This window comes from Colius striatus, chromosome 10, assembly GCF_028858725.1.
Source record: "Colius striatus isolate bColStr4 chromosome 10, bColStr4.1.hap1, whole genome shotgun sequence".
In the NCBI taxonomy this organism is placed as follows: domain Eukaryota; kingdom Metazoa; phylum Chordata; class Aves; order Coliiformes; family Coliidae; genus Colius; species Colius striatus.
Window position 1 is genome coordinate 14,530,880 of NC_084768.1, and position 13,102 is coordinate 14,543,981.

Sequence of the window (13,102 nt, forward strand, 5' to 3'; positions counted from 1 at the left end):
TCCAAATGAGCAGTTAAAAAATTAAGACTTATTCTGTGCATTTTACAAAGTGATCTCAGATTAAGACAGGGTCATATCACACCTGCTACATCAGATGTGACAACAGTGATAAGACCATTGGTATTATTTATTACAGTTAGTGCTTACTAGCATTAGTCAAAAATAAGGTCCTCACTGTACTATAGGCTGTATAAATACATGCAAATTTTTATAAAGGTGATCTTTAGCTCAAAATATTAGAAAGCAAGTAACAAGTTTAAAATCTGCATAACCAAGATTAACACCTTGTCCCAGTGCCCATCTCCCTACACAGTCACCTCTTCTACTGTTACTGATATTTCTTTGTGCCACATAAGGTGATTCTTCACATACAAGAGAAGTCAGTAAAATATATATATACTGGAAGTAAATCCCTCAGCTTTAAATAAATGTGTTCAGATTTCAGAAATAATAGTAGCAATACAGGTTCTGCTGTTACCTCCTAGCTCCAGGTTAACTCTGCCTTAACTTTGAAGTATTTCTTCACTTTCTTTTTTAGAATGCATGCTTAACCATCTGATAAACTTTCAGAAAAAAAGCCCACTTCAGTACAGAATAGCCAAGATACTGTAATATTCTCTGGTTCAGTCATCTATATTTTATTCATACTTCAACTCAGGAAAGATGGCATTGTTGCCCTTGCTTTCATCCCATAGCCATTTTCAGTTGCATTCTGTTTAGTATATTGCACTTAGGATGTCACATTTGAGATGAATCATATCAAAGAAATAAATGACAAACCCACATCAGCAAACAACAGAATTATGTCTCAATATATCATACACTGCAGGTATGGGTATATCACCTGAAATGATTAGCTATTGGTTTTTTTTATTGGAATTTGATAAAAAAACAAACCAAAACACTTACCTTGGCATACTTTAAGGTAAATGTTATTTTCTCAAGCTCATAGAGAGTAGGTGGATTTGAGCTAATTGCAACAGCTATAACTGATGAGCTCACAGTCTGTCTCTGCTCTGATGTATCTTTTGAGGAGTGGTTTTTAGACGATGAAAGCAAAGAACCAATATTGCTATACCGCAGAAAGACAACTGCAACGGTGCCTATCAATCAAAGAGACCACGTTTAGTAGTTTGTGGGGTTTTTTATAGGAGAACAACATTGAAGACATTAAAGAAACAATAAACAATAGACATTATTACTGCCACTGCATAAAATATGCAAAACAGATGGAATCTTTGTGGAATACTTATAAAAATGTTTTACAGACAATGAAATATAGCTTTATTTAAAACAATGTAACTGCCATTAGAAATAAAAATGTATGTTCATTTTGGAAATTCTAATTGAATATATGCTCTTTTTTTTTTTTCCCCCCTAGAGTAATATACACTTGCTGCTGTTCTGCAGTTGGTTACATATCTGGTGCCAGGTCTCAAACTAAAATGGTTCAGACCTGAGGTAAATATTGTGTGTCTCTGAAGAACTTGGTTTGCTTTAACTTCCATTGCAGTGGGGCCAAGATGGAATACACATAGGGAACGAGAAAGCAAAAGGTATGTTAGGAAGCAGTGTGAATATGAAAAACTCTTGTGTTTTTTCTCCCTGGTACCAAGATAAACCTTGTATTTAGTTATTGATAGCTGATGAGATTCAAAGTAGTTGGAGAATTAAGATTTAAAAACCATCTTTATATGTTTATTGGCTTAGGTGTTTAGATTCCAGAGCTTCTTAGACCCTGTTATTTATTTTTAGTGATGACAATAGTTGTAAACCAATTATGTAGCACCCTGAAGTTCAAACCAAGATCTAGGCCTTGCTGGTTTTTGTACTGAAGAGTACATGTTCTTGGCCCAGTGAGCTACTCTCTCAATGGAAAAGATGCACTGATTTTTGGAGGAGGAGAAACACAGAGAGTTGAAGAGGCCAGTCCATAGTTACACAGCAGATCTACCGCTGAAAAAAGTATAAAGCCTAGGTCTCTGATGCCAATATCCAGTGTTAAAACTCACTGGATACTCACCGTGCCAGTGGAAATATTAGAAAGATCAGTCCTGAGACAATAATAGTGTAGGAGAGATCATGATAAATATACCCTGACTCCTCTCTGTTTAGCAGGGCTGAAGCTCAGTGTTTGTAAACTGCACATTTGGTTATTTACTAGTATATGCAAGTCTATACAAGGTGTTTATTAACCCACCTACTCTCTAACTTTTGTTTCTTACCGTTAGGATGAGATTCCTCTCTCTTCTTTGGAGAGATCTTTATGTAATCTCCCCCTGTGTATATGTGAGGGTGGATGTGTTTCATGTGGTGTGAATCAAAAGCAAAGGCCTTGAGTACTGCAGAAGAATAAAAATAGCATACAAATCACAGTTTCATTATAGTCTACCATAATTTACAGTTGAGTTAATAAATGCATTATTGGATTGCATAATTACTGTGAAATTTAAGGATATATCATTGTGCCAAACAATTCAGGAAAAATACTATTAATATAGCATGTTTTCTTAAACCTTCATGTTTTGTCGTTTTCATGCATACATTTTGCTTTTGTACTTTTTACTCTATCCATGAAAAATATAGCCTTTTATTTACCTAGCATTAAATTAGGCACTGGAAAGAACAATGTAGGTTACTTTAGGAAGAGCTATCGCTTTATTAAAAATGCATTTCTGAAAGGGACCACAAATCACAATTACAAAAAGCAAAGCATAAAATTCTCTACTGAGTAGTAACATTTGATAAAAGTCAATTTTTGAAAAATATATATTTTTTAGTTATCTATCTGTGCTACCAAATACACATTGCATGGTGAAATAATGATGTGTCTTCTCAAAAAGCAAACAAACAAGCATCACCCCTCAGGACAAAAACTACATTAGAGGACACTGAGCTCTTTACTTGGTTCATTATAGTGCTGAGTTTCAATCACCATGGATGGGAACGCAGAAAAGTCAATCAGGCCTTTTTTTAAAAACAAAATAAACCACCAACAAACAAATCTAAAACTTGACTGCTGGAGGAATATCACTAAGCTAGACCATCTGCATTGCTTATAGCACAGCACACAAAAATAATATGAGCTATTCAATAGACCAGCTGTCAGAAATGTTTGTCAGGACGTAAGAAATAGCTTTCTGTGGATGGAGTTTTGAATAGCTTGTAGTTCAAGAGCTTGTACCATAAAAAGCAGTGGAGAGAGAGAGAGGTGATGTTGCAGGTCTTGTCCCAAAACAGATGTGGGGGACACATATGAGCCCCGTGGAAAGTATATTCATACTGAAAACCATTAACAAATCTTTTTCATGTTTGGGGCCAATTTAGAAAAGATCTCATGCAGCTTCCCATTTTAGAAGCAAGCCAAAAAAGTCATTGACCTTACATCATAGAAATTACTCCCCAATCTTTTCTTGTTGCCTTACTGTTGTAAGGCTGCACCCAAATCCTCTTTGACTTTCTTTGCCTCAGCTCTATGGTCACAAAAGCCTCTGCTTTCAGCCAGGGTGGCAGGGGAATTGACTTTACAACTAGTTCCTGGAACCACTCTGGATCTGATGCAGACCCACAAATGCTCTGCACTGTCATAAATATGTCTCTACAGCATTTATGTCTGGAAAAAATAGAGAGGGATTTGTTCATCATCCTTGATAATTTAGTTTCAGAAAGGTAAGAAAAGGACCACCAAGGCAGGTGGTTTGACCTGCCTCGGGAACAAAGGAGGAATCTTAGTCATCAAGTCATTGTATAAAATGGCAAGCCAGTAAGAGGCACTGAAGGACTGTATTGAATCTAAAATAAGAAATCAGGTCACATACAGCTTGGATACATTCAGAAAAATAAAGATGAAAGAGTAGCCATTGCCAAAGAAATCATCAATGCTTTATTAGGATTTTTCAACAGCAACTGGTGTTAGCCTTACTCTGCTCCCATTAATGGAATGGTAAAACTATTATTACCACGGGAAAATCAGTAGGAGTTGGTGTAAGGACAGAAGCTCACAGGGAAAAGGTAGAAGAGCAAAATGGTGCAGTTGAGACTAACCAATTCTCCTTCTCTGAAATTCCTCTTAAAATGAGACATTTCTCTGAAAAAGCCACTCAGACTCACCAGTTACAGTCCTTATTCCAAGTTGATTCAAAATATCTTTACTGAATCAAAAAGAGTAAAAACATCTGTAGAGAGCAAATCCAAAATTTTATGGGTTTTGTGCATATAAGATGAAACCAGATTCTCTGCGACAATGTGACTATAATGAGAGACTGAAAGAGAACCTGAAAGGACATTTACCACAGTCTCTCAAGTTTTTTCTAGGCTCAAATAATCAATCTGAAAATTTTGATACCTATGTTGAAAGTCAGGTGTTAGTTATGAGAGTCATTTAAATTAACACCCATGTGTTTCGCATAACACCATTTCTAATCTTCATAATTGCACTGAAAAACTCCACAGTATATTCCACATCTAAAGTATATCTTAATTTTCTTTATCTTACCTATGTCACTTGCATTAGCTTCTAGCTGTGTTGTCTTTTTGAAGTTCTGTGACATGAAAAGCGTTGCTTGTTCTGCAGTATGCAGCAGCTTAGTCAGGCTCCTCCTTTGGTTATCTACAGAAAGAGCTTCCCAGACTGTAATTTTATCTTTTTGTAAAAAATTGTTCACAGTATTAACCAAAACCTGTAAATAAAACAATATTTTTAAAGTGGAATAGTCATATGCTATGAATTTTGTGAAATGAGGAAATCATCACAACTTTAAGGCTTGATCCACTCACATTTATGGTTGTATTACGAAGTGCTTCATTTTCAGAAACAGGGTAATGCATGGTATGCAATGTCGAATAAGATAGTGCTTCAACATATGAAATCACATCTACAGGTAAAAGTGGTCCTAAAGTATTTTTATTAATTTCTTGCAGCATCTCCAGGGGTGTTTTTAAATGACTAATCTGAAAAATACAAGAATTCACATCTTAATGAAACAAGTAAAGTCACATTTCTGCAAGACAAAGTAAACCCAATGCAAATGACTGATTTCTGTGAATTAACATACTGGCTTTGAAGATGCTAGTGCATAAAAAGAGACACTACTTAAATCAACAGGTTGACCTATAAAGTAATGGTGTTATGCATGTCTGATATAACCCTAAGAAGAAACTATGATTAAAAAAGTAATGTGCTATCATTGAATGGTTTTTTGCTTTTTCTTTGAACTACTACATCTTTGTTAAATTTATTCTAATGCTCCAAAATGAACTAGTAAATGTTCTGCAAAAATAATTAAACATCAGTGATATAACTACTTGAACTCTTTTCTGTTAAATTTTATCTGAAGAGGTGGAAGCAGATGGACAGTGTTTGTATATTTTGTTGGATTTTTTTCAAATGCAGATTATAAAGCATGTAGTTCAGTGAAACTATACTGCATCTTTTGCCTTCACTGCTTCAATTTATGAACTGTTAAATGCAATTACATAAAACAATTAATTTAAAAAGTAATAGGTTAGAGAGGGTGAGATAAAAGTTAAGACTACAAGTTTCAATCTCCTAGCTGAATTTGAAAAGAATTATTACTTCATGATGCTGATTTCTTAAGAGATTTTATCCATTCGAAAACCTCCAACACCTGATTTTGTAAGATCTGTAGTCTCTGCGGCTGATCAGCTTTAATGAGCCTTGCTTTGTCTTCGATTGCAGCTGAATAGAACTAGAACACAGGCTAAAAATTAGGCTAAAATCTGACACACTGTTATTTAAATGAAATTGAAGTATTTTGACTTATTAATTTGATTTTGATTTGACTATTTATTAAAAGCATCTCACTGTAAGATCCTGCTGTGGCATTTGCCATGTCTTTACACATAGATGTGGTAAACATATATTAAACCTAATGTATGACATTGTAGGTTACCACGGCATGTTAAATGAGTATCTTACACTAGGTTAATAAAAGCCTTTACATTGATATAATTTTGAATCTTATAACTTTAGCAAACAGCTTAATATAAAATGCACACATGCGACTGATTTTTGCTATATGATTGATATTTATGCTAATGTTTCATTTATCCTTTTTAAATTTGGCAATACTAAAATCTAACGAGTGGGGAATTAATATTTTTTTTTATTTGCTTCAGGAATCTCTACTTGTGATGAGAAGAAATAATGCTGAGTCCAGATTTTTTACATATGATGCTTTGAGGAGTAAACATACTGCATGCCAGGATGTTATTGTTCCATTTTCTATTTTGCCACTTGTTGACATTATTTTTGTAGGCTATCTTGCTGCCTTTCACTCTGAACAAGCAAATAATTGCACATCAGCAAATGCAGCAGTGTGTAACTTCAGAAATTACAGACACAGTTGAGTGATTACCACACTTCTGAATTTTTCATGCATCATGACTCACTTTGCTGGAAACAGAACACACAGATTCCCAGCAAGTTAATCATGATTTGAATGTACAACCCAGTTCAAATAATTTGAAATTATTCAAATACTTCCATAAACATACTTAAGTTCCATTGTATGCTTCAAGCATTTGTTAAAAGCTCCTTAAGAACTATTATAATTGAAATAACCGTTTCAAACAGAAACAATTAAAGGATTTGGAAATTATCTGTAAACCAATGCTACTTACTCCAGCTAAAGTTCTATTAATATGTTCAGTTATACAGTCTTTGTATAACTCACACTTGGCCTTCAGATTTTCTGTGGAAATGAAAAAGAAACTTATTATATATTGCAGTTTGATTAATATTCAATATATATTCATTGGAAGAGCTCTTATCTAATTCCCCAAACCATGAGCATTCTGAATGCATGCACATAAGGCACAGCACTCCATTCTCTAACTTCAACTGCTGCGACTTTATCTTGGCCAAAGTTGCAGCAGTGAATTCGACTCTCAGCTTTTGTTTTACTTGGGTAAGGACTTTGCCCTCTTTCCTTGGAGCTTCTACAGGTGAAATTAGGAGACAACTCAAATTTACAGAGCAGGGTACAGATCTGACAACTGCGAAGAGGTAACCATTATTTCAAATGGATTTCACCACACCGTTCAGCAAAAATACATTTATGAAACAATTCTGTTCCCAGGAAATGTAGATGCCACTGCCTTGCCTCTTTTTCATGTCTTGCTGATTAATCTAATTGAAGATAAAGAGTCACTGGTGGGTTTCTCAGAAGATGTAGCTCCATAATAACACATAAACCTTTATAATATCATGTACCTTGGCAGGAAGTGCCATCATTTGGCTTAAACTGCAATTTTCCTGTGGATGGTTGATAACCTTCCTTACAGGAGCAGTTAAACCCTCCATCCACGTTTTCACATTTTGCATGATCTCCACAGGCAACAGTTCCTTCATTGCTGCACTCATCTATATCTGCAAATATTGTGAGAAATAGAATTTTTTATTAAGTATTTACAGACTAACACCTTGCTGCTTTGTTGATAATAGCCCTGCACACTATAAGCTGTTTCATAATAAAATTTCATGGAACAAAAAAAAAGTAAAAACTAAAAAAAAAAAAGCAAATTTAATGACAAAACATATGCCAATTATTATACTTAAGGATTAGAAGGATAAATCATAATTGATCTTATTTTTATATCAGCATTTTTATTACCATATTTTGTTCACATTTGAAAGCCATGAGTGTAAATATTAATTCTATCATAACAAAATGCTTGGCATGATGCAAATCATCTGAAATCCATTTTCCAGAGATTAGACTAAATAGATTTCTTTCAGCGTTATGATTCAGTTAGAAAAGAGAAAGAAATCTGCAGTCTTTTCTTTTAAGCCATGACTTTAAAAAGATGCAACAAAAGATCACTTTATCTATCTTGTTTATCTAGGATTCAAACTCCATGCCCTTTAAAGTGCTTAGCATGTCCATTTTTTTAAAATCCACATTTAGATTACATTTGTTTAAGATAGCATTTGTGCTTCTAAATAACTTGCCATTAGGTAGAGAGGTTCAGTAACTGGGTGGGGCACAGTCCAAGAGTAAAACCGATGAATTCCGGTAAGGGAATCCATGAATTGATCAATTTATGAGAGCTGGGTACTAACTCTGACTGGAGTAAGGATTATTTTGCAGTATTTGGTTGTCTGAGGATAAAGATCAAATAACTCAACAGAGAAAGTAAACTGGGAACAATACCAAATAATTCTGAAGAATGAGGTAATGGGCTGTGAAGTGCTGTGCTCAAAAGGGGAGAAATATGAACAGCACTGGGACAGGTATATCTGACAAAAAGAGTTGAAAAATGAGGAAGTGATACATGACCAGATTTAAAGGAACAGTTTGAAAACTGAACTGAAGGAAAGTAAAAGTAGAGAGGCGAACAGATGAAATGGAGAGGAAGACAATCTAAGTTAAGAACTGGCATAACACTGAATTTGGGAAAGAAAATGGTGAAAAAGGATAACCAACTATAAAATCTGTGGAGAATAGTTACTTGAATTGATATGAAGCCTTTGTGCAGGCAGATGGGTTTTAAGAACAGAGAAAAAACAGATATAGAGGACTGAAAAACTGCACTATTACCATATAGGAACAATTTTTTTTTACTCTTGATATAAAATTGGTGCTGGTTTTCAAAAAGAAGTAGAAACAAAAATGAGCAAATGATATATCTGTGGATATATCTAGGGAATGCAGAAAGTTGTCTGAGGAATACCTGGGGGCCATCTGATTATTTGGACAGCGTTTTTGGTAACTTCACAGAACATTTTTTTTTTTTAATGATGGGGCAACTGTAAAACACAGTTAAACTTTTAATGGTGTATTCCAATAATTTCTGCATCCACTGATTTTTTTTTCTATTTTGTGCTTAATTCTCTAGCTACCTTTATTCTGTTCGTAATCCTAGAGGTCTTCCTGGGGTTCAAGGAGGTAGCTGAGGTTTCACCTCACTTTCTTGTCTCTATTTTCCTCACTGAGCATTGGCTCTGATTTGCACCTGAAATGCTATGTTTTAAGCTTGAGGTTCAGAAGCTCCCACTGAAAAGCTGTTCAGATTCCTGCATGGCCCAGATGGGAAGGAGAGGTGGGGCTGGAAGCACTTTTGCCCTTCTCAACACAATTGCCTTTGAAGCTGTGTGTCTGAATAGGTCAGAACAAGCAATAAAGCTTAAATAATGAAATGAAATTATAATTTTATCTACATTAGGGCAATAGTCTGTTTCCATATTTAATGCCCCAAACTGCAAATGTTTCTCTTTAAGAAACTGAGTTTTGCAGTACCCTTATTTGTATGGTTTCTGTGACCTCAGTATTCACAGTCATGGAGCTAACCATATTATACAGGAATGAATTTGGCAAAGTGATGAAAAGGGGTGGGAGGGGAAGTGTGATATAGTGTTACACACAGGCTACCTCATAATTAAGTGCTGTCATTTAAAGACATAAGGCTGAAATTCTTACTCTTGGCATTTAAATAACCTCTCACATCAAGTAAATTATAAAGCTCTTTCGAAACAAGTGTGTGCCTGTCAGTGCCCTGTTGTGTGACTCTCTGTAAGATAGACAAACTTTGAATGAACTGGAGTAGCAAGGGTGAAAGCCATGACAATAACAGTTTGTATAGCAAGAAAATGCATCAGCCTGATATCAAAGATTTCTTTGGCCTTGTCAGCTACATGGAGAAGGACATGTACATCTTAATGTATTCGGCATGTAATGCAGTGCTAAAACACCAGCAAATGACAACAAGCTTTGCTAAAACTTACAGTCACTTATAAATAAATATTTAAATACTTTCCAGGCTACCACTGCTAAGTGTCAGGTTTCTATGTGATTTATGGATGCAAAAATTTCAAAATTATGATGATATTTTGCTTTTCATGAACTTTTAGTTTGGTAAATCATTTATTTGTCATTATTGGGCAGTCACACAAATTACTGTTGGTTTTGTGATTGTCAGATATTAAATTTAATGGAGATTTTAATGAGAAGTCAGAATTATCCAAACAACAGCAGAAACTCAAGCACCGAAGCACATCTCTGGTAACAAGATGGCTATTTAAAAGCTTAGAGACACCCTGTTGAGTATATGCAAATAGACTTTCTGCAGTTGAGATGTCCATATGGAATGAGTCCATATAACGCCTATCTAACTCACTGTTTCCTGGAGAAAAAAATAAAATCTCCTGGATGACAAAATTAAAAGGCAATATGCTTGATCTTGCAAGGTACTAATCAGCTTCATATCCCTTTTAAATCAATGACATTGTCAGGGGCAGACAACGATTTGTGATAGTTGTATGAATGCTGCTTTTAAGTTCCTGCTTTGAAATACTGTGTGCAGTAGCTGTAGGTTTTTGTTTCTTTATCTTTTGTAGTTATGTCTTTTTAACTGACTATGCAATTGTTGGACCACACACAGAAAACAGCTTGTCAGTGCTTTCAGCAATCCAAATTTACTGGAGCTTTGGAGCGAGAATCTCAAACCGTCCTCCTTGATCTACTATGGGAGTGAGACTGGGCTGCCAAGGCTTGTGTGAGCAGTCTTCACAGACAACATTCCTGAGCAAAGGTTGAAGAACGGCAGCTTTTTAAACAGAAGAGCATTTACTATAACTCTGTAAAAAGCCCTGGCCTTTTAGTAAATATTCAAAACAAATTCTGGAGCTGAACTTTGAAGCTTTTATAATAGCTCTGAACAGAAAAATAATATCACCCTCACCACTTAGACTCGTGTGGAAATGAATTTATAACCTTTTATTTTATTTCTGTGCTTTGTCACTCCTCATTTACTGCAGCAAGCAAGGAAATTCCAATTAAATTAAAAGTACTGAGAACAGTTATTATGTTCAGTCTTTCCAATTACTGGATTGTACCTACATGGCTTTGATTCTTTACCAGTCAGTCAAGACAGCTTGATGTCTACATTATACCTTCTGCTTATTAGTAGCTTGCAAGTAATTGAAAAATCCAATTGCAAAGGACTAGATGTTCCCTCCCCATGTCTCCATACTATGGAAGACAGCTGCACACACAAAGTTGAAATGAAAAAGCCTCTGGCATGAGTAAAAGTTACCAATGTGACATAATGCCATATCCCATCCACCTTTCAGCCCCTCTGTCACAGAAAAGGTTGTGATGGAGAGTAGGTGCCTTCCCAGTGTTCTCAGAAATACCTGAAGAAAACTAATAGCATGTTCCTGGAAAAGGCAGAATAGCATGGATGTCACTTTTGCTTTGTAGATGGCCATTGTCATGTTTTCCCTCCTTTAACCAAGGTGAAAAAAGTAGGCTTATACTTCACCTTTTCATCTGCAGCCAAATAGTCAATAAAATATGAAGTCTAAGGAAAAAGCATGGCTTTTACACAGTAAACACATTTTAATAGCTCACATTCAGGACAGCAGAAAAACATCATCTTCAGAAACATCAAACCTACATACTCTTTGTTTTTTCTTCTCTATTTCCTTTCTCCTTTCTTTCCCCCTGCTCTTTTCTACCCTCCAGTTCTCCAGTTCCTCCTATGTCTACACACTTCGTGGTCATCTCTTCACAGATTCTGCCTGATAACACTGATGAAATACTGCTGGCCTTCAACTTAAAACTCAATATTACGCTTGGATTAATGGGTGAACTGATATTTCCCAAAGCCATTGTCCCAAGATTTTTTTGATCTGCTACCTTGAGAGTTATAATCACTTTGTATTTGGAAGTTTACTATGGTATCCAAAGAGGGGAAGAACATGTATGTCTATGCATAAGGACTTTGAAACAGACTCATACATAATGACGTACTGCACTTGCACCACTGGGAATTCCAGATAGGTTTGATGGCATAAACAAATATATTGTGTAATGACATATGCTCCAAAGGTATCTCTGTCCTCCAATTTGTACTGGATAACATTCACTGTATTTACAATGACAACTTTGGTGTTTGGTTCAGCTGCACGCAGTACACCTCATACATACTACTATCAGTTGCTTGTGAGCAAGTCATATCTACTACTTGTAGCTGCAGATCCATTGGGTACAAAATATCCTAATTATGGTTTCCCTGGTAGATAAAGTAGAAAATTAATTGTGGGTCAAAAGGTTGTCTTTAGGGCCCACTGCTTGGTAAAGTAATTGGTACACATGTTTAATGAGAAAAAGAGCCCACAGGTAATTTTTTATTTCAGTGTGAGTTTTGGAAGCTCTCAGCTCCTCCCACGTGAATTGGCAAAAAGGAGAGGAAAAATGGTAAACTAACCCCCAGTAGAGGATAAAAAAAGATCAGTCTGCCCTGTAAAGAAAAGAAGGCAAATCCAATAGAAATTAGCAATCTAATGGTAAAAATGAGTGACACAAGAACAGAGAAATAACTTTGAACACAAAACTTTTGAATGTAAAAATCAAAGCCTGGACCAGAAATGGTGAGAATATTTACAGCTCAATGTGCTAACAGTCTCAATCCCAGCTCATTTAAGAACGATTCATAGTGACTGGATAAAGCAGAGCTCTTTTAGATGGATGTGAGCAATGGGCAAGAAATGTTGATTAGATCATTTTCTGGCTTAATATGCAGCCATTCCGCTGATATTAAGAGTAGTAAGAAGAGAGGCTGTCAGCACTTGGAAGCTCACAGGAGATGCATCTAGAGTGAGACACAGTCAGCATAAAGGTGTAAAGGGCAATAGATTTATTTCTCATTTTCTGATTCCCTGAGGACTGTTGCAACATAGAGAGAAAATTACCAGGAGTTTGAAAAAAAGGATACAGTTACTGTTCTTTCATTCAAAGGAAATCCTAAAGGATTGCATAGTTGTTCAAAAATAACATTTTTCCAGAGAACTTTTCCTCCGTTGTAATCATGAACAAGTTCCGTCTAGCTGCTACAGAAACAGAGGCTGATGGATGGCACAGGAGGTAGGATAACTACTGAACTTGCTCATTGCTTTTGGTCAGACTTGAAAAATTACCAAAAATATCCAAAGCCCCCAAACAAAAGATATTTGGACTACAGTAGGTCGAATGTATAGGGAATTTTGTTGGTCCAGAGTGACCTGAATGCAGAATACTTTGTCACTCTTCTTCGTATTAAGAATATGACCATCTTGCTCAAAGATCAGTGAAACAAAACA

The 13,102-nt window shown here is 35.6% G+C and overlaps 1 protein-coding gene across 9 annotated transcripts in view; it reads right to left on the minus strand.

The window, feature by feature from the left end:
* Positions 1–13,102, minus strand: part of ADGRL4 (adhesion G protein-coupled receptor L4) — a 264,165-nt gene that overhangs the window by 24,112 nt on the left and 226,951 nt on the right. For all 9 annotated transcript variants that reach the window (XM_062004023.1, XM_062004022.1, XM_062004025.1 and 6 more), the window contains 6 exons: positions 7,235–7,390; positions 6,643–6,713; positions 4,777–4,950; positions 4,496–4,679; positions 2,226–2,342; positions 910–1,103 (listed from right to left, as the gene is read on the minus strand). In XM_062004023.1, coding sequence (XP_061860007.1) covers positions 910–1,103; positions 2,226–2,342; positions 4,496–4,679; positions 4,777–4,950; positions 6,643–6,713; positions 7,235–7,390 — 896 coding nt within the window. The remainder of the gene's footprint in view (positions 1–909; positions 1,104–2,225; positions 2,343–4,495; positions 4,680–4,776; positions 4,951–6,642; positions 6,714–7,234; positions 7,391–13,102) is intronic.